Source organism: Myripristis murdjan, chromosome 23 (assembly GCF_902150065.1).
Source record: "Myripristis murdjan chromosome 23, fMyrMur1.1, whole genome shotgun sequence".
In the NCBI taxonomy this organism is placed as follows: domain Eukaryota; kingdom Metazoa; phylum Chordata; class Actinopteri; order Holocentriformes; family Holocentridae; genus Myripristis; species Myripristis murdjan.
Genome location: NC_044002.1, coordinates 28,025,879 through 28,045,873, shown reverse-complemented (window position 1 = coordinate 28,045,873; position 19,995 = coordinate 28,025,879). Strand labels below are relative to the sequence as shown.

The 19,995-nt window shown below is 49.5% G+C and overlaps 1 protein-coding gene across 1 annotated transcript in view; it reads right to left on the bottom strand.

Moving 5' to 3' along the window:
• Positions 1-6,485: 6,485 nt before the first annotated feature.
• shank3b (SH3 and multiple ankyrin repeat domains 3b) overlaps positions 6,486-19,995 on the bottom strand; it is a 39,295-nt gene continuing 25,785 nt past the window's right edge. Inside the window, exons 20-24 of the mRNA XM_030046063.1 lie at positions 19,905-19,995; positions 19,124-19,723; positions 15,705-15,995; positions 14,348-15,602; positions 6,486-11,743 (exon numbers count right to left, since the gene is read on the bottom strand). The exon at positions 19,905-19,995 is cut by the window's right edge and continues 3 nt beyond it. Of these exons, the coding sequence (XP_029901923.1) occupies positions 11,146-11,743; positions 14,348-15,602; positions 15,705-15,995; positions 19,124-19,723; positions 19,905-19,995 (2,835 nt within the window). The 3' untranslated portion in view covers positions 6,486-11,145. The remainder of the gene's footprint in view (positions 11,744-14,347; positions 15,603-15,704; positions 15,996-19,123; positions 19,724-19,904) is intronic.

Genomic DNA, 19,995 nt, shown 5'->3' with positions numbered 1-19,995 from the left:
GCTGCAGCCTCACTACAAACCAAAGGTGAGGAGGCTACCCACAACCACACAGTCATTCAGAAAGTGGTCTCCTGAGGCAGAGCACGCTCTGAGAGACTGCTTTGGCACTACTGACTGGGATGTACTGCAGGGGTCGCACAGCGGGAACATCGAGGGGGTTGTAGACTGCACCACTGACTACATTAACTTCTGTATGGACGTTGTTGTTCCTGTAAGAACGGTGCGCTGCTATGCGAACAACAAGCCCTGGATCACGAGTCACATTAAAGGCCTCCTGAACCAGAAGAAGAAGGCCTTCAAAGACGGTGATAAGCAGGAGCTGAAACGCGTGCAGCAGGAACTCAGAGTCCAGCTCAGGGAGGCAAAGGAGCAATACAGAGGGAAGTTGGAGCAGAAGATGCAGAACAACAGCATGAGGGAGGTGTGGGACGGCATGAAGATCATCACCGGCTGCAGATCCAGGCAGGGGGCCACCATTGAGAGGGATGGGGGGAGGGCGAACGAGTTGAACAACTTTTTCAACAGGTTTGACCACCCCATCTCACTCTCACCTCTGATCACCCTGCCCCCCACACCCTCATCTGCTGCCCTCCCCCCGCTACAAGTGGACAGATGCGATGAGGACCTCCCTGCCTACAATCACAGCAGCCCAGGTGTGTGGAGAGCTGAGGAGGCTTCGCCCCGGCAAAGCTGCAGGTCCAGATGGAGTATCCCCACGACTGCTGAAGGCCTGCGCGTCAGAGCTGGGAGACCCTCTGCAGTACATCTTCAATCTGAGCCTGGAGCAGGGGAGGGTCCCACTGCGGTGGAAAACATCATGCATCGTCCCAGTCCCAAAGAAGCCACGTCCTGCAGAGCTGAACGACTTCAGGCCGGTCGCCCTGACGTCACATGTGATGAAGACCATGGAGCAGCTGCTGCTACACCATCTGAGACCGCAGGTGAGCCATGCCCTCGACCCTCTGCAGTTTGCGTACCAGGAGAAGGTGGGAGTGGAGGACGCCATCGTCTACATGCTACACCGATCCCTCTCTCACCTGGACAGGGGCAGTGGTGCTGTGAGAATCACATTTCTGGATTTCTCCAGCGCCTTCAATACCATCCAGCCCCAGCTGCTCGGTCACAAACTGACTGATATGGGAGTGGGCTCACACCTGACGGCATGGATCATGGACTATCTGACAGGCAGACCTCAGTATGTGCGACTGGGGGACTGCAGGTCAGACACTGTGATCAGCAGCACAGGAGCGCCGCAGGGGACTGTGCTCTCTCCAGTCCTGTTCACCCTGTACACGTCGGACTTCCAGTACAGCTCGGAGTCCTGCCACGTGCAGAAGTTCGCGGACGACACGGCCATCGTGGGATGTATCAGCGGTGGACAGGAGGAGGAGTACAGGAAACTCAACCAGGACTTCGTAGCATGGTGTGGTTCCAACCACCTCCACCTGAACACCTCCAAGACAAAAGAAATGGTGGTGGACTTCAGGAGGACCAGGCCTCACCCGGAGCCCGTAAGCATCAACGGTGCCTGTGTGGAAATGGTGCAGACCTACAAATACCTGGGAGTGCAGCTGGATGATAGACTGGACTGGATGGCCAACACTGAGGCTCTGTGCAGGAAAGGACAGAGCCGACTGTACTTCCTCAGGAGGCTGGCGTCCTTCAACATCTGCAAAAAACTGCTGCTGATGTTCTACCAGTCTGTCGTGGCGAGCGCCCTCTTCTATGCGGTGGTGTGCTGGGGAGGCAGCATCAAGAAGAGGGACGCCTCATGACTGGACAAACTGGTGAGGAAAGTGTGCTCTGTTGTGGGCACACAACTTGAGAGCCTGACATCTGTGGCAGAGCAACGGGCGCTGAGCAGGCTCCTGTCAATCATGGACAATCCACTGCATCCACTGCACAGCACCATCACCAGGCAGAGGAGCAGCTTCAGTGACAGGCTGCTGTCACTGTCCTGCTCCACCGACAGACTGAGGAAATCATTCCTCCCCCACGCCATGCGGCTTTTTAACTCCACCCGGAGGAAATAACTCATTATACACATACTGCAATACTGGTAGATAACATGCAAAGACTGGAGGGGAAGGGGTGATTCCATGAGGCTGGATCAAGTCTGACAGTTCCTGAATTCCCAGTACCGGGCGTCAGGTTCTGTCGACGGTCTTGGTCTCATGGTTTCACACTAACTCTGAACCTCGGTCGGAGCGTGTGTTCCTCAGGTTAGGTTATTTTCCACTGCTGTTTAAATTGTTAATACTTCTGTTTAAATTGTTCATATTTCTATTTTTTTTATAATCCTTGTTTATAGTGTTTATATTGCTTCTGCTATTTATCATGTGTATACTGTATATTTCTTCTAAATTTGCACATTGACCTACCTCTATGCACATTTTATACACCCATGCACACGGTTTTTTCTGTTTTTTTTTTGTTGCACATTGCTTTTTGCACACTGGCTTGTACTTAGATCTTATTCTGTTGTACTTAGATCTTATTCTTTTTTTTTTTTTTCATCTTTTTTATTTTATTTAATCTGTAATCTGTGGATACTGCTGAAAAACTGTTAATTTCCTGCGGGATGAATAAAGTATCTATCTATCTATCTATCTATCTATCTATCTATCTATCTATCTACTGTACATGTTTTCTAAGATGTTGACAGATATGCCATGAAATGCATGTGTGTTATGGCAATGGCCAAAGTGGAACTATACAGCAGTACAGAGACAGGATACCATTTAGCCTAAAGGCATTTTTAATAAAGCCAAAGAGGAAAGAAAGAGTGACAACACAAAGTTGCGTATGATGACACAGTCCACCACAGTAGCAAAGGGCAGTGCACTGAAGTGCTGCCTTGGCACATTTGCATCTTCCACAACATCCCTTTTTGCAACCACAGTGGAGGACGTTGCGACATGTAAGTTGCCAGGAAGGAGAACAGCTCAGCTTTGTTCTCATCAATACGTAGATACTCAATGTGTCAACGAATTCCCTTCCCTCTCTTGCTGCATGTTTTCAGCCTTCAGCGTTTCTAGTTAACCAGACAATACCCCACAAAATTTCCCATCAAGAGAAAAAAAACCTGCCTCTAATTGGCTGGCCTCCAGTCCAAGAAAAATCCAAGTCTCAACAAGAAATGACTGAAGAATGACTGTTCCTTGTTCTCGAGGCTCAACATTGCATCACAGAATGTGATGGAAATCTGTTTGAGTTCTTTGAGCATGAAAACCAGGCATGTCCAACAACACTGTCACAAATGGGCAAGCTGAGAACTGGTACCAAGTCGAATTTGGTGGGCTGTTTGATGGACCTGGTTCCTTCACATGAAAATGCATCCATTCCCACTGTCCAGGTCATCATTCCTGTGGTAGCCAAGGCACAGAAGGCACGAGTCACATCACTGAAGTTTTTCCATGTATCCCATGTCATCTTCTTGCCCCTGCCTCCAAATGACGACACAGTCTCACAACCAGTAAAGGCAAGGAACATTGGCAAGGCTACACATCGATCTGGGCCTAATGCCCTCGCCATCTCATGAGTTGCTAAATGCCGGAAACTCTTCCCAGCTCCAAAGGCAACCCACAAATGGGCAATGTTGAGGCGTTGGGCTGCCATCACTGCCAGTACCAGCACATCTGTGTCAACTGTGCATATGGAGAGGTTGTCATACCCTTCCTTCACAGCGTCTTCCAGGTGTAGTATGATACATGTATCAGCCTCCACATGTGTGCATGGTGCAAAACCTGATGTATCTTGGGGCTGAGTACAGATGACTTCAGCATGATGAGTGCTGATTGCCTGTTTCTCAGTGGCAACGGATGTAACACAAGTTGCCAGGAAGGAGAACAGCTGGCAGGTTTTTTTTTCTCTTGATGGGAAATTTCGTGGGGTATTGTCTAGTTAACTAGAAATGCTGAAGGCTGAAACATGCAGCAAGAGAGGGAAGGGAATTCGTTGACACATTGAGTATCTACGAATTGATGACAACAAAGCTGAGCTGTTCTCCTTCCTGGCAACTTGTGTTACATGTTGCAACCTCCTCCACTGTGGTTGCAAAAAGGGATGTTGTGGAAGATGCAAATGTGCCAAGGCAGCACTTCAGTGCACTGCCCTTTGCTACTGTGGTGGACTGTGTCATCATACGCAACTTTGTGTTGTCACACATTCTTCCCTCTTTGGCTTTATTAAAAATGCCTTTAGGCTAAATGGTATCCTGTCTCTGTACTGCTGTATAGTTCCACTTTGGCCATTGCCATAACACACATGCATTTCATGGCATATCTGTCAACATCTTAGAAAACATGTACAGTATACTCTATACCGAAATACATATTTTGATGGTTTTTACTATTATTTAATTAACTGAATGCTGGAAATATGTAGTTAGGTAGTTGCTAGCATGTTGTAAATAGTACCATTGTATTCCTCATCCTTGAAAATGTAGGATTAGCCACCAGGATCAAGATCCTAGGTGGTCAAGAAGCTGAGTTACAGGTAAAATCACAGCAGGTGGCAGCCATTTTGAAAAATGGTTGCCACGGTTACCACGGGACAAATCTGCGATGGCCCTATAGCCAAAAATGATCCTTAGGGCTCTAACAGTGTGCCAGATTTCATGCTTGTATCGTGAAGTGCACGATTCCATCAAAATATTGCGCATAGCTGCTGGACTAATATAGCTACAGTCGGCGAAGGGCTGTTGCCAAAGACGTGAACTTTCATTCGATAGTTGATGACCGGCTTGGTTACGTCATTGTCCTGATGCCACAGGAAATGTAGAAAGTTGCGATGTTCTTTGCTCACTTCAAAACAGTAGTCTGTTGGATGTCTGCCAGTACTGCCATTTTCTCCTTTCGAAACCGGAGAAGAACGCTGATTAAGGTGTTATTCAAATCTGGGCCAGTTAGCATCATTCTTCAGTGGGGGTGCCACTTCAGCGTGTCCATCTTTGAAGAGTTTGCCCATGAACCATGGCATGAAGTACTGTTCTTGCATCTCTGGTTTTCTTTTTAGTACTTTCTGCAGAGACGTGAACCTCTTAACAGCCTGCTCTCTATTGTTGGAAGGGCTTTGATGACGTTCCCTGAAAGGGAGTGGGGCAACCCAAACATTCTCTTTGTTTCTGTAGACACTAGCATCCATCATGTCCAGAAAGATTTTATCCTTGATAAAATAATTTGAAGCTCTCATCTTGCTTTGTGGTGAGTGGGTCCACAGCAGGTAAGTCATGGGAGTGAGCACATGGAGTGAACACTGAGATAAAATACCAAAACAAATACACTGAGTCGTGTGTCGTCTTTTTTTAACATCCAGAATTGTAAACAAGGTATGAATTACATTGTATATACATGAAAATATTTTTTTTTTATCCTAACTTATTCACTACAGTTCTAACAAATAGTCTCTAACATATTGTCTTTGACCTATTACTATTGAAATATGATGACTTACGACCAGGATTTATCTGTCCTTTTGTATGGATGTGAAAGGATCCTTGACCAGCCAATTCAACACAGCTCCATTGTTGCTCTGCAACTTCCCGCCCCACCCTAACAGGAAGTGATGCAATTAAATTGATCTAAACTTCACTAACTTAAAGAAACAGCAGAATTAAACAGAACAGCACTGCAGAGTGGAATCCTAACATTACAAAAAACAAATAATGTCGTGTATCATCATCCTCTTCACTACCATCTGATGTCAGACCACAAACAGCAGCAGCTCCGTGTGAAGGTTTGACCAATAAAAAACATTTTAACAGTTACATTCCTCTGAATGTTCCCCCCACACCCCCCCCCCCACACACACACACAGCCTACCTGTTTGCTGCAGTTGGTGAAGTGCAGTGGACTTGAAGCTGCTGTCATCATTAACCAGAGTCACCAAGGTCACAGGCCAATAGGAGAGCGGCATCAAGCTCACCAGCCAATAGGAGAGCAGGGCTGAGGTCAACGGCCAATAGGAGAGCAGGGTTGAGGTCAACGGCCAATAGGACACAGGGCCAGAGGTCACTGGTTAACCAGTTGTCACCATCAGAAGCTGCTCGTGTGGTGTTGTGTTGTTGCCATGGTGATGTTATATTAAACATGTTTGATGAAACGTTTGTGTCTGTTGTTCTGATTGTTCCACAAAGTACCCAAATGTTCTCTCAGTTACCAAGACGTTCCCCAAAGTTCTGCATTCTGCGGGTACACCTGGGGAACCGTCTGAACACTTTGGGTGTTTACCCTCAAGTGTTTCATCATCTCTCTGCTTGTCTGTCTGCCTGTCTGTCTCTCTCTCTGTCTCTCTCTCTGCCTGTCTGGTTGCTGATTAACTCTACTTGCTGCTGTTGGTGTTTTGGCCCTGGATGCCCTGAACCTGATCATAAACAGCCAGAGGGAAACTGTGTGTGTGTGTGTGTGTGTGTGTGTGTGTGTGTGTGTGTGTGTGTGTGTGTGTGTGTGTGTGTGTGTGAAGGAAAACTCATGTTCCAGGCCCAATAACTTTGTAGTAAATGATGGTTTATTATAAAGATTACATCCGTTTCAGAGCTCTGCGATCGCCACGGCAACCACATCAGTTGTCATGTGTGCTCTTTTAGAAAAGGGAAGAAAAAAACTACAAGTACACACACCACTCACTCCAGAAAAACTACAAACGCACTGTAAAAAGAGGAAGCTAGAAAGGATAATCATAACCATAATTATAATATTAGAAGTAAAGGAGGAAGATTTCAACACACAGATAAGAGCCAGAATTCTCAGCCAATCAGTGAAGAGCTGAGGTGTTACCATGGCAAAGGCATCATTTCTCCTCACGTGACATAGGGCTCGTTTCCATGACGATATTTACAGCCTCTCTCCCTGTCCCCTGAAACTGCGACCTGCCTGGCGGCCATGTTGGTCTGGAGGGTCTGAAGCTCGGACAGATGCGCGGGGGTACATATAAGGGAAAGGAGGAACTACTTTTCCTGGCGGAGGGATACCGCTGACCTCACTTCACCATATCACTGGGCAGATCTGAGCAGGCTTGCTGGTAATATTTTCCTGATTGGCTGAGAAATCTTGGAACAGGCGAGTGACCTCACGTCTACGTTAGCATACAGAGGAATCCCTGATGGGGACCTGAGGTCAAAGGTCGGAGGTTAAAGGTCACGTTGTGACCTCGCTGTCAGCCCTCTACATGCAACCTGATTTCCATGGTGACGCTGTGGCCGACACGCTGCTGAAAACTCCACGCTGCCCCCTGCTGTCCACTGTGATAATAGAAACTATAAAGACTGTACGCCACGACCTGCAAACACACACCTCACACACACCTCGCGCACACACACACACCGTCCGCCTGTTTCTGCCGGTGTCTTCGCGTTCTGCAACGTTCCAGACAGAATTTGAGTTTTTTGAAGAGGAACATCAGGAAACGGTTAGTTTGCTGAAGAGGAAACTAACGTCCGCTGACGGATGAGAGGAATCAAGCTAGCTTAGCTGTGTCTCCTTTAGCTGATCTGTGCTTGTTAACCATAGAAACAGAACCGAGTAGAACTGCCACTGTGTAGGGAGTTCTACAGTTTCTAACGGGCCATCTGGCAGCCATCTTTGGGGAACCGACAGAGGAACTTCACTGACATTTCTGCCGTGACAAAAGAAACCTGGAAAGCAAAGTCCAGGAGAGAGCAGGCATCCTGATAAAAGCTTTTTGCTTCACTGAACATTCTTTTCTTTTTTGGACTTCAGTTGAATCTAGAAAGTTTAATGCGACTGCACGCTGTCAGCGGCACCGTCACATCAAAATGTTTGAGTCCTGGTTAAATGTTCGCTTTGCGATCGTCAGAGCAGATTTCCTGCTGTTCTGTTTTATTCCTCCGGTTCATCTTTGATTGATTTCTCTGCTCAGTTTGCTTTTTGTTTTTTTGTTTTTTTTTGTCTCTCTTTATTGGCCTGCTTCGACTCCCCTGATGGTTTCCATTTGGCATCCAGAAGCAGCAGGAAGTGTCTGGCGTGTGTTTGCGGACATGAACGTTCTGTTTACTGAAGACTACACAGACCGTATAGTCCACCAAAATATTACTATAGAAACTTTATAGTCTACTATGGTATATATACTATATACATAATATATATGATATAGACTATATAGTCTGTGGTGCTGTACATAGACTATATATTCTATACCTCTGTGCTCTGCTCTGGGCAGTCACTACTTCTTCCCTACAGAGGGCGCTCTTACCCAGACCTGAACGCCACATTGCACTGCATGGCCTCCGAATATGGCCTCCAACAAACTGCATGTTATATGGCAGGGAGGCCCTCTGTATATGGCCTGTTCCTGGTGGTTCCTGGTGGTTCCTGGTGGTTCCTGGCTTTAACCCGGCAGGTCTGGATCAGTGGTTCTCAAGCGGTGGAGCCTCAGGGTCCACAGAGGAGCTTTACACTGCCGCTGGTTTTGGTGGCGGCTACACTGTACCATCGCCACGGAAACAACTGTCGTCAGGCAACACCGGTGGTGTGTTGTTCCACAGTCGGCTAACTAGAAACACCAGGGGTTGTTACGAGCCAGAGACGAGACGATGAATTTCAGATCTGACCTCGTCTAGCAGTTTAGATTGACCGTGCACCGTTCTCTAATGACATACTGTCGTTTTCTGATGTGGAGTTTTGTATTATTTCAGAACACAATAAAAATATTAAATTCTCTCAGCAAAACTTTGCGTTGCAGCAGATGTGTAGTTTTCCTGCAGTTTAGAACAGAGCCTGAAGCCATCACTGCTTAAAGTCTGACTGAGGAACCATTCACTTTGATTTAGTAAAAGGAAAAGTCTAATATTTTCATGTACTTTTAAAATAGAAAATAAACAAGAAGGTGCAATGACGGCTGACAACCCAGTGGAATAAAAAGCTGTTGCAACTTGGGATGTGACATTGGAACCAAAAACATTTAGAAAAAAACTTCTACATGAAAAAAAATAAAATTATTTTTTAAAATCAATGCATAAAAAACACTTAATACCTACAATCACTGCCATGAATGAAGAAATAAAATAAATGCTAAATGTTGGATGACATTCAGTCATTTTACTTTTCATCAGTAAATGTTTAAGAATGATCGATAGATGCACTTTATTGATCCCAAATCGGGAAATTCTTGAAAACTGGGAAATTTAGAGTTTTTCATATTTGTTCACTTCCCTAATTGCAGCATCAACTAGATTAATTCATGCCTTCAAAACGCCCTTTTTCAAGACTTGAAATAAAGGCTGGCCATGGTTTGTTTAGTATCTTCAGTGGACGTAAAACCAGGTTTAGTATGTTTCATGTCACATTTTGGGCCTGGATCCACCAAGCTTGTCTCGCTCACCAGAAATGCAGAAAAAACAAATAATGTTTGTTTTTTATTTTCAGTCTCAAGACAAAGCAGAACTGCAAGCCTGTGGTCTGCCTCTGGACCACGACCCACCACTTGAGAACCTCTGGTCAAGAGCCACGGATCGATGATTGATTTGAGGGTTTATCTGAGGGGTTCAGGGTTTCAGTGTAAAATGAGTGAGATTATTGTAGGGATTTAAGGTTTCAGTGTATGGCAGGTGTGTGTGTATGTGTGTGTGTGTGTGTGTTTGGGGGGTGGGGTGGGGGGGGTTCTGTACAAATGGCTTTAAAGAGATAGCACCATGTACAGTCAGCCCTCGATTGGCAGATTAGAAACCAGAGTGGTTTCCATTTGGAGCACGGCTGCAGCTCTCCCTGAAACACAGCACGCGACCACAAACTCCAACTCATCGACAAGTCATCATGAATTCACAGAGCAACCGTGGAATTCAATTCATTGTCAAATCGTGAGCAACTAAAAATCACCTCCAAGCTATTATAAACTCAAAATCATCACCACGTTATTATTACTGGTTATTCATAAATTCTAAATGATCAGGATAAATTGTTATAAACTCAAAATAAACACAAATGTTTCATGAATGATATTTGAAAAATTGCTAAGTCACAATAACTTTCTGAAAGGACAGAGAAATGTCCTGCGAACAGCGCCGAGCTCGCAGATCTGCCTGGACCGAGCCGCCGGAGCGCAGGGCGTCCGCTTGGCTGATCCAGGGACAGGAAGCGGCGCAACACAACACAAACCCCTCAGGAAAATAAGAGTCCAATCGTTTGGCAGATCAGCTCTTTGATCAACTTCTCTTCAACCTCTGGATGTCATGAATTCATTTAGCTCAGTTCGCTTTAGCACACCGTGTTCCGCTGATGCTGAAGCAGCACTGAGCCGCTTGCAGCTGCAGGAGAACCGGAGACGCCCACATGATCTCGCAAAATCTCGCTCTCAGCAGCTGTTATGTTAATTGTATTTGGCAATCTAGTTAGCATAGCATGTTAGGATTTTCAAGTGCAAATTTACACTTTACATTTATGTTTAATTGTTTAAAACATACATGTGATGTTTATGATATTTAACGGTTTAAATCAGATGTTTTGACAGATTTGACATTTCTGTTAAGCGTAAAAGTGACGTTCTGTGTATTTAAAGATTCATAACAACAAAGTAAAGTAAAGCTGTGATGTGTTTACAACGTACCCACTATATTGATTTGATGTCATTGAGTGGCATCGCAGACATCTTCAGGCTGAAAACGCTGCACCATATCTACTTGTGATTCTGGGATATTATTGAATTTTGATTCTGGGATTGTTGCTGCCCCCTGTCATCACCACTAGGGGGGGAAGGCCTAGAAACTTGAATATCACTGACTGACCAGTTGACCTTCTTTCAGAAAAGAGACTTTGGAGCCTCCTGGTGGTGACAACTAAAAGGGACGAGGCCCAAAAGGAACTGACTGTTCCAGTTCATGTCTTTCAGATTTTCTGAAATCTGTGGAATATGAACAGTGTAATCTATGAACACGGGTCAAAAAGAGGTCAAAATACATACTGGACTTAGAGAGTACACAGAGGTCACAGTACAATCTTTTTTTTTTTTTTTTTTTTGCTGCACAACATGAAGTTGATCAAGGAGCCAATGAGCAAACATCTGAGGTTGGTCAAAGTGAGTTGGGCTCCACATCGGTAAAAAGGATCCTGTTACTCCTAAGATATTCTAGTCAAAAAGATGGTGTGAAGTCACAGTCGGGGCTTTCTAGAGGTCAGGGGTCGGGGGGAGGGGTCAAGTGGAGCCCTCCAGCAGCTGTCTGAGAGCCCGCTCGATGTTGATGCGGTGTCCGAGTCTGGTGACGCCCAGCTCGGCGTAGTCCTCCTTGGTCAGGGCGGGGAGGTGGGAACCTTCGATCTCGTGTTCCTGGAAGCGCTGCCGATGTTCGGCCAATCCCACGCTCTCCAGCCAGTCGCCCACGTCATATTTACTCCACAGGTTGAGGGGCCGCTGCCTCCAGGGTCGGAGGGCCAACAGGGGCCCGCTGAGGACGGGGGAGGGGCAGGGCGAGGCGTGGGGCGACGGCGAGGGGGAACGGGATCGGGTTCGAGCACTGGCACTTCGCATCACAAACCGAACCTCCTTTGGTTCTGAGGGGAGACTAAGACTAGAAGACTTCAGGATGGTTAGGCCACGCCCCGGGCCAAGTTCTGGCCTATCAGAGCAGGGCGCAGGGGAGGAGCCTAGCCCTATAGGCCTATCAGTGCAAGGGGAAGGAGAGGGGGAGGGGCTTCGGCGGGTGACAGGGTAGCGACTTCCTGGTCGGACGGTATAGCTTGCTCCAAAACCCCTCTGGGAGATGGTGTGGAGCTCCCCCAGGCTGGAGAACAACCTGCAACACAGTGAACATTATGTCAGTAGGAACAGGAAGAACATCAGCTCATATCTTTGAAAACAGCTGAGATGAACGCTTGGAATGATGGGTAAGAACAGGGGGGTTATTCTCCAACTGCCTGTCTGGGTCATTAAATCTGACCGTCTTCCCAACACAGGACCTTTATTTTGTAAATGCTTCACTGAGGAGGCTGTGAAGGTGTGTGGACCAGCAGCTTCATGTTCTGATGTTCTGATGCATCTCGTCTGTTAGTCACTGGCACATTAAAAATGCCTTTTCATCCTCAGACCACAGTTTGTTTTGGAATATACAGGAACATACAGTTCAGCCCCTCCTATACCTAACATGAATCTCATATATATCTTTAAAAAAAAACACAACACTTATTGTTTTTAGCTGCTTTAGTCCTCTGAGTCCTGAGGAGATTTCCTCTGATTGTGTATCCAGTACCTGTTATTCTGCCTGCAGAGTGTTTTCGTGATGTATTTCCACTTCTTTTTGGGATTTATGACACATCTTGTCTCTAGCCCAAGTCTCTACTGCAAACAAACCTACACACTGGTAGCTAGCTAACTAGCCAGCAGGCTAAGTGTGTTACTGTTAACCTGAACACAGCGTTAGCTAGCTAACTAGCCAGCAGGCTAAGTGTGTTACTGTTATTTCTGCCAGTTTTTCCAACCTGAACAAAACCAGCGTGCTAACAGCTAAGGGATTAGCCCCACCTGCTGCGCTGTAGAGGCTGTCCTCACCTGTCCTCACCTGTCCTCACCTGGTTTAACATCCCAGCACGAGCTCACACCCCTGAGTTCGGGTGGAAACAGCAGCGACGCCTCCTCAGTTCAGTTCCACATTGCATTACAGGTGTAAACAGACAGGTGACCCAGGACGGACTGAAGGACCGCCCACTCACCTGAGAATGTGTCTTCAGAAACTGACGGGGGGTTAAAATGAGGCTGCACCTGCTGCTGCTGTCACACACCTGCTGCTGTCACACACCTGCTGCTGCTGTCACACACCTGCTGCTGGTACACACCTGCTGCTGTCACACACCTGCTGCTGCTACACACCTGCTGCTGTCACACACCTGCTGCTATTACACACCTGCTGCTGTCACACACCTGCTGCTATTACACACCTGCTGCTGTCATACACCTGCTGCTGGTACACACCTGCTGCTGGTACACACCTGCTGCTGCTACACACCTGCTGCTGTCACACACCTGCTGCTGTCACACACCTGCTGCTGTCACACACCTGCTCCTGTTATACACCTGCTGCTGCTGTTTTACGCCCCCTGACTGACAGGCCGTCCCACTAACATTTTTCAGACTTGTTTTTTTTTTTTTTTTTTGAAAACTGGGCCAACGGCACGGATCCAGTTTCATTTGAGAGAAATGTGACAATAAAAACATTTAAACCGGCATCAAAACCACAGAGGGCGGCAGGGATGACGGCGTCCCGCCCCACAGGGAGACGTGGCGGGTCCAGCGCTCTATACTGGGGTAAAGCTTCGTGGTCAACATTTTGTCTGACTTCTGGCTCAGAGTTCAAGTTAACATGCTAAAACTATAGCTGGCTACATTAGCTAGCATGCTAATGAGACGTATTAACAGCAAGACAGTGATGTTAGCTGAGCAGACTCTGAGGTCAGCTGTAAACACAAAGTCAGTCAGATGGATCAGTGATGAAATGATCAGTTTAATGAAGCTCCGGCATGGCTGCCAGAGGAGGGCGCTCTCCTCAGAGGGATGCAGAGGTGTGTGTAGTAATCTAATATATGTAATGTGTGTGTCAGTGGTTAGGTGCGATGACGGTGCAGGTCAGTCAGCGGTTAGAGATGGAAACCACCAGCTGGCAGCTAGAAGCTAAAACAGGGAATGTTTACCAGGAGATAGAAACCTACGATTTACTCTCTCCACCGTCCTCCACACATCTGGAACAACACAGAGAGCAGGTACACACTGTTACAACACACACACACACACACATGATGCAGAAACGTCCAGGGACTGAACCTTCAGGCCACACCCACCCAGTGATGTCACAGCAGGTGTTTTCCCAGCCACAGGTAAGCTCTGCTGGTGTTGACTCACTCTGACAGGTAACCCTGTGCATGTTTGGCCATGAGTTACTATTCTTTCATATTACTTGTAATGCTGCTGTGCTGTCAGAGGGCCTCGGCTCGGTGCTCATGAACCATGAACCCTTGAGTGCTGTGTTTAGTGGGACCAGGACTTTGTCTCCATGAGTCTCAGACAGAAAACTGTCCCCGCAGTGTCGGAGGAACGAGGGAACCTGACATAAACACGATCTTCTCCATGTTCCTGACCCCCAGGTTGGCCCCCATGAGGCCCCGGGGCCCCACATGACATCACATGAAGACAGCATGTTAGAGCCTTGAGGGTTAAAGCCTCGTTTTCCATCACAACCCACTTTTAGCATTACTTTATATTTTAACCCAACACTGCATCAAGAGGTTTACAGCCAAAAACACTTTACTGCGGGCCCCTCACACTCACACACACACACACACACACACACACACACACACACACACACACACACACACACACACACAGTATTTCCTGTCAGAGCGTTTACCTTGCCCCGCCCACCGGCGACCTGCGGCCCGGGTCGAGAGGACTTGGCTCCTCCCCCAGAGAGTGACTGTCCTTGTTCAGCAGCTGCAGCCGATTGGCCAGATCCAAGCCGGAGCCCGTCCGGCCGGTCAGCTCCAGCGCCGAGCTCGACCGCCCGCTCAGGTCCAGCGCTGACCCCGCCCCCTGCGCCCCGAGCGCGGCAGGACGGCCCCCCTCCTCCGGACTCAGGCCCCTCCTGTCCTCGCCCCCCCGCTCGTCCCCGCCCCACAGCTTGGACCTCCTCTGGAACAAGTAGCGCGGCTGCCGGCCGCCGGGCGAGGAGGAGGCGGGCGAGGAGGAGGCGGAGGGGAGGAGCTCGCTGTCCGACGACTGCTTCAGCAGGGGGTCTCTGAGCGCGGAGCGCCCTCGGCCAATGGGGGAGCGGAGACGGGGCTTGAGGCCTGATGGGGAGGAGGCGGAGGGAGAGGGCGCGGGAGGGGAGGAGGGAGAGGAGGGGGCGGGAGGGGAGGCCAGAGTGATGGAGGGGGGGAGCGAGCTGGGGGAGGAGGAGCTGTCCCGGAGCCGGTCCTCACCTCCCTCCTCCTCCTCTCCTCTCGTCCCCAGGGAGTCCGGCCCCCCCTCCCCTCCCCCTCCCTCCCCCGCTCGTCGCGGCAACAGGCTGAGGGAGGACGGGGGAGGGGGCGCGGGGGGGGAGGCGAAGGCAGGGGGTGGAGTCACCAGGCCGATTCTGCGGAGCTCCTCCCTCGTCTCCTCGTCGCTGGACGACAGCAAAGCAGGGGGGAGGGTCACAGTGTAAGCCCCGCCCTCTTCCTCCGAGCTCCCGACCGTGAGGCTGCGCCGCCTGTCAATCAGAGCCGACTGGCCGTCACTGGCCAGCGCCGGCAAGGGGGAGGGTCTCCAGCGCTCAGGGGAGGGACCGGCAGGTGATGTCACTCCTCCTTCTGTCTCTGGGCGCTCCACCTGTCCGTCAGGGAAAAGGGGCGGGGTCACGCGTTTGTGTCTCAGTTCGGGGCTCGTTTGGGGAGTGGTGCGCTTGGTTCGCTGCTCGGGGCTCGTCTGCGGGGTGGTGCGCTTGGATCGCGGCTCCGGGCTGCTCTGGGGGGTGGTGATGGGGGTGCGCTTGTGTCTGCCCTCGGGGCTGGCGGCGGGGGTGGGCGTTGCGGAGGCGTGTTTGATTCGAGGCTCGGGGCTCGGCGTGCGCGCGGTGAGCGCTCGTTCTCGTGCAGCGAGAGCCAGGGCGAGCGGGGAGGAGGGGTCTGAGGGGAGGAGTCAGAAGAAAAGAAGCACAGACATGACAGAAGGTCAGGGTCAGCTCAAGGACAGCAGGAGGTCAAAGGTCGGACAGAAGTCAGACGTACCCAGAGGCTTCCCGGTCAGCGGGTGCAGGAAGGTGTGCGGCGTCGGCGAGGGCGACAGCACCGGGGCGGGGGGGGGCAGTTCCCCCAGGTCATCCATGGAGTGACTCTGGGTCAACAGGGGCGGAGCCTGGTTTTCTGACCCCGCCCCCTCTACAGACAGGAAGAGAGATGAGCGACGGCCCTGGACCCGAGCGCGCTCAGAAAGAACCTGCTGCTGGTATAACTCCGCCCTGCTGGGGCTGCCGGCTCCGCCCTCTGATTTGGACACTTCCTGGTCTTTGATTACAACCCCTGGGATCAAAAGAAGAAGGAGAGGACAGTTTAGGTGAGTCGAGGTGTTCTTCTCTAACAAGCTTTGCTGTCGGACAAAACGTCCAGAGGCGAAGCTTCTGCAGAACCAGCTGGCAGCGGGGAGGCGGGGCCAGAGCCGTTACCCACAAGCCAACAGGACAAAGGCTTCTTTTCTTCTGTTTTGTCAGGTTTTCTGTGTTGATGCCTTTGTGATGGATTATGGGTTATGCTTATCTCTTTTAGATCCTGCTGATGGCATAATCTGATAAATATTGCCATTTCTGCAGAATGGCGGAACAGACTGCCTACTTCCTGTTTCCACTCCAAACTTTTTAAGGTGAATGTGTGACTGACAGGGCTGCAAGCAGCTACTTCATGGCACCTTTCAACAAGGACAAGTGTCCATGGAGCTGATGTCAAGAAAAACAGGATTTTAAAGTCTCCTTCCAGTCTTTTACAAAGACCCTAAAAATAAAATCTGATCAAGTTTTTTTTTTAATCAGAGGCCCTGCCCACCCCAGCCATACTTCATAATCTAACCATGAAAAACAATATTTTCTCAGTGAATCTCTTGGCGTCACTGATGTTGCTGATGTTGAGCAGCTGTTTCCTGTTGGTCTGGTCGTCTTGGAGCGGCGGTCCAGGCACAGCTGCTGCTATGATATGCAAGGCGTCTGAATCTCACACACACACCTCCACCCTCAGCAGAGGAGTGTGAAAACAAGTCCAGATAACACATGAGACAGAAACACACAGTTTGACTGGAAGGAGACTTTAAACTAACATCTGATTTGTCAGTATTGTGGCAACACAGAGCGCCGACAGAGGGAGATGACATCTTGGATTTTACGCTGCTTGTACTGAGCTGAATGGAAATCTGACTGATGAGATTATAATACAGCTTTTTGTCAGTGTTGATGACAGCTGACAACATCGTTGAGGCTGAGATGTAGTGAAGAGCTTCAAACTTTACTGCTGTGCTGGCTGCAGGCAAAGGCAGAAACATGTTCAAACACACAGGCCACACACACACACACACACACACACACACACACACACAAATACAGGACAGAATGGGAAAATGAAGCCATGGCTGGTCGGCTTTCGAAAACGTTCATCAGGCAAACTGATCTGGTTAGGTTTTTCTGTTTGTCGCAGGTCAGGGTTAAGGGTCAGGGTTCAGGTAAAGAGTCAGGGTTCGGGTTAAGAGTCAGTGTTTGGGTTAAGGGTCAGGATTCGGGTTAAGGGTCAGGGTTCAGGTAAAGAGTCAGGGTTCGGGTTAAGAGTCAGTGTTTGGGTTAAGGGTCAGGATTCGGGTTAAGGGTCAAGGTTAGGGTTAAGGGTCAGGGTTAGGGTTAAGGGTCAGGGTTAGGGTTAAGGGTCAGGGTTAGGGTTAAGAGTCACGATTCGGGTTAAGGGTCAGGGTTTGGGTTAAGGGTCAGGATTCGGGTCAAGGGTCAAGGTTAGGGTTAAGGGTCAGGATTCGGGTTAAGGGTCAGGGTTAGGGTTAAGGGTCAGGATTCAGGTTCGGGTTAAGGGTTAAGGGTTAGGGTTCGGGTTAAGAGTTCGGGTTAAGGGTCAGGGTTCGGGTTCGGGTTAAGGGTTCTGGTTAAGGGTCAGGGTTCGGGTTAAAGGTCAGGATTCGAGTTGGGGGTCAGGATTCGGGTTCGGGTTAAGGGTCAGGATTCGGGTTAAGGGTCAGGGTTTGGGTTCGGGTTAAGGATTCGGGTTAAGGGTCAGGGTTCGGGTTCGGGTTAAGGGTTCTGGTTAAGGGTCAGGGTTCGGGTTAAGGGTTAGGGTTTGGGTTAAGGGTCAGGATTCGGGTTGGGGTTAAGGGTCAGGATTCGGGTTAAGGGTCAGGGTTTGGGTTCGGGTTAAGGATTCGGGTTAAGGGTCAGGGTTCGGGTTAAGGGTTAGGCCTTAGTGTTAAGGGTCAGGGTTCGGGTTAAGGGTCAGGGTTCGGGTTCGGGTTAAGGGTTAGGCCTTAGTGTTAAGGGTCAGGGTTTGGGTTCGGGTTAAGGGTCAGGGTTTGGGTTAAGGGTTAGGCCTTAGTGTTCAGGGTCAGGGTTCGGGTTCGGGTTAAGGGTTAGGGTTAAGGGTCAGGGTTTGGGTTAAGAGTTAGGCCTTAGTGTTCAGGGTCAGGGTTCGGGTTTGGGTTAAGGGTCAGGGTTCGGGTTCGGGTTAAGGGTCAGGGTTTGGGTTAAGAGTTAGGTCTTAGTGTTAAGGGTCAGGGTTTGGGTTCGGGTTAAGGGTCAGGGTTCGGGTTAAGGGTTAGGCCTCAGTGTTAAGGGTTAGGTTCAGGGTTAAGGCAGAGGCTGCAGGGAAAACATCAACGTTAGCTCTGTTTATTCTGAAGACTGATGAACAGCTCAGACGCCGTCAGTCTGTTGTTTTACTGCTCAAAGAAAAGTCTTGGACACATGGAGGCACAGGCGCTCGTGTGTTTCCTCTTATTGCAGCCTAGAAAAAGTCCCATTCCTGAATTCCAGGGTTAGGGTTAGGGTGTTTGCCCCCCAACATCTGCTACCTGTGACTGTTTATGATGTGTTGTTTTTTACATTAGTAACTAGCTTTCTTTATTTATTTTAACTTCAGTGTTGCCCTGTGTCGCTCATGGTATACTGCCCCCACAGGTTATGCAGGTGTGGCATCTTGCAGGTTAATATATAAGTGCGAGTGTGTAGTGCGTGTAGTTTAATCCAAACTGACCTTCGGTAGCAGTAACCCAACACTGTAAGCATATCCTGATTCACCTCCACAGCAAAGTAGCATTTCTCCCTGGCTCAAGGATACTGTGTGGAAGCTTCCTGCAGACTCTACCGGCCGGATCTACTTTCCAGTTCAAACAGGACAATAACAAGAGACGAGCTGTGCGGTTTCCTGTGCTGTGTCTTATTTTGTTGGCGATATAACAGGAAAGCGTTAACGCTCAATTTAACGGCAAACATTTGGACTTTACAAAAGGGGGAAGCAAAGCATCGGTCATGTGACCCCTGCAAAGAGCATCCTGCCTCCTGATTGGCCAGTGGAGAACATAGTGATTCATCTTGTGAGGGGATTAATCTGAAGTGAAAGGCATTAGGGGGCGGAGCCTGCATGGAGGGTCGGGAGAGGTCGTGGCTTCATACCCTGCTCCTCCACAGGAAGTTGCTTCAGCAGGGGCGACTTCCTCCTCTGGGGTTTGCTGGGCGGAGCCTGCTGGCCCACATTAGCATACGGGTTTTCTATCGGTCGTCCTCGGCGGCGGGCCAGAGGGGAGTGGCCGAGGGCGGCGCTAGTGTGGAGAGAGAGAGTGGAGGTGTGTGTGGCGGTGTGCAGTGTGTGTGTGGCGGTGTGTGTGGCGGTGTGCAGAGTGTGTGTAGGTGTGTGTGCATCGGGCTGCAGTGCAGGTGAGTCCTGCAGGATGATCATGGATCTGGCTTTCCTCTGCCGCTCCGCGTGGGCGTGGCTCCTCGACGGCGAATCAGAGAGTTCCTGGAGCCTCGGCTCCGCCCCCGGCTTGAAGCTGGAGCGGTTTAGTGCCTCCCCTCTGGCCGGGGGCGGAGGGGGGAGAAAGGAGGGGGGAGGGCCGGAGTCGAGGAGGTAGAGCGAGGAGGTGGAGGAGGAGGAGGGAGGGGGAGGCGGAGCTGTCTGAGGAGGAGGCGGGATGAAGCTGTCCGTCAACGAGGAGCTCCGTGGAAACCGATTTTCACTAATCAGAGCGGAGATCCTGTCGTCCTCAGGGGTGCCTGCCACGGTAACCATGGAGATGTAAACAAATACATGCCACAAACTGTAAAAACTTCAAATAATGGTAACAAACAGAATGTTCAATGAAGTGGTTTGTTATCATGTGACTCAACAAAGGACTGTGATTGGCTGATGCTACAAATGACCAAAATAAAAACAAAAAACTAAAGTGAGTCTCACCAAAGGACTTGGTCCGAGACATTCCTCTGGGCAGAGCCATGGTGCTCTTCTCCAGGGCCTGGGGGGGCGCCAGACCCTGACGCTCAAACAA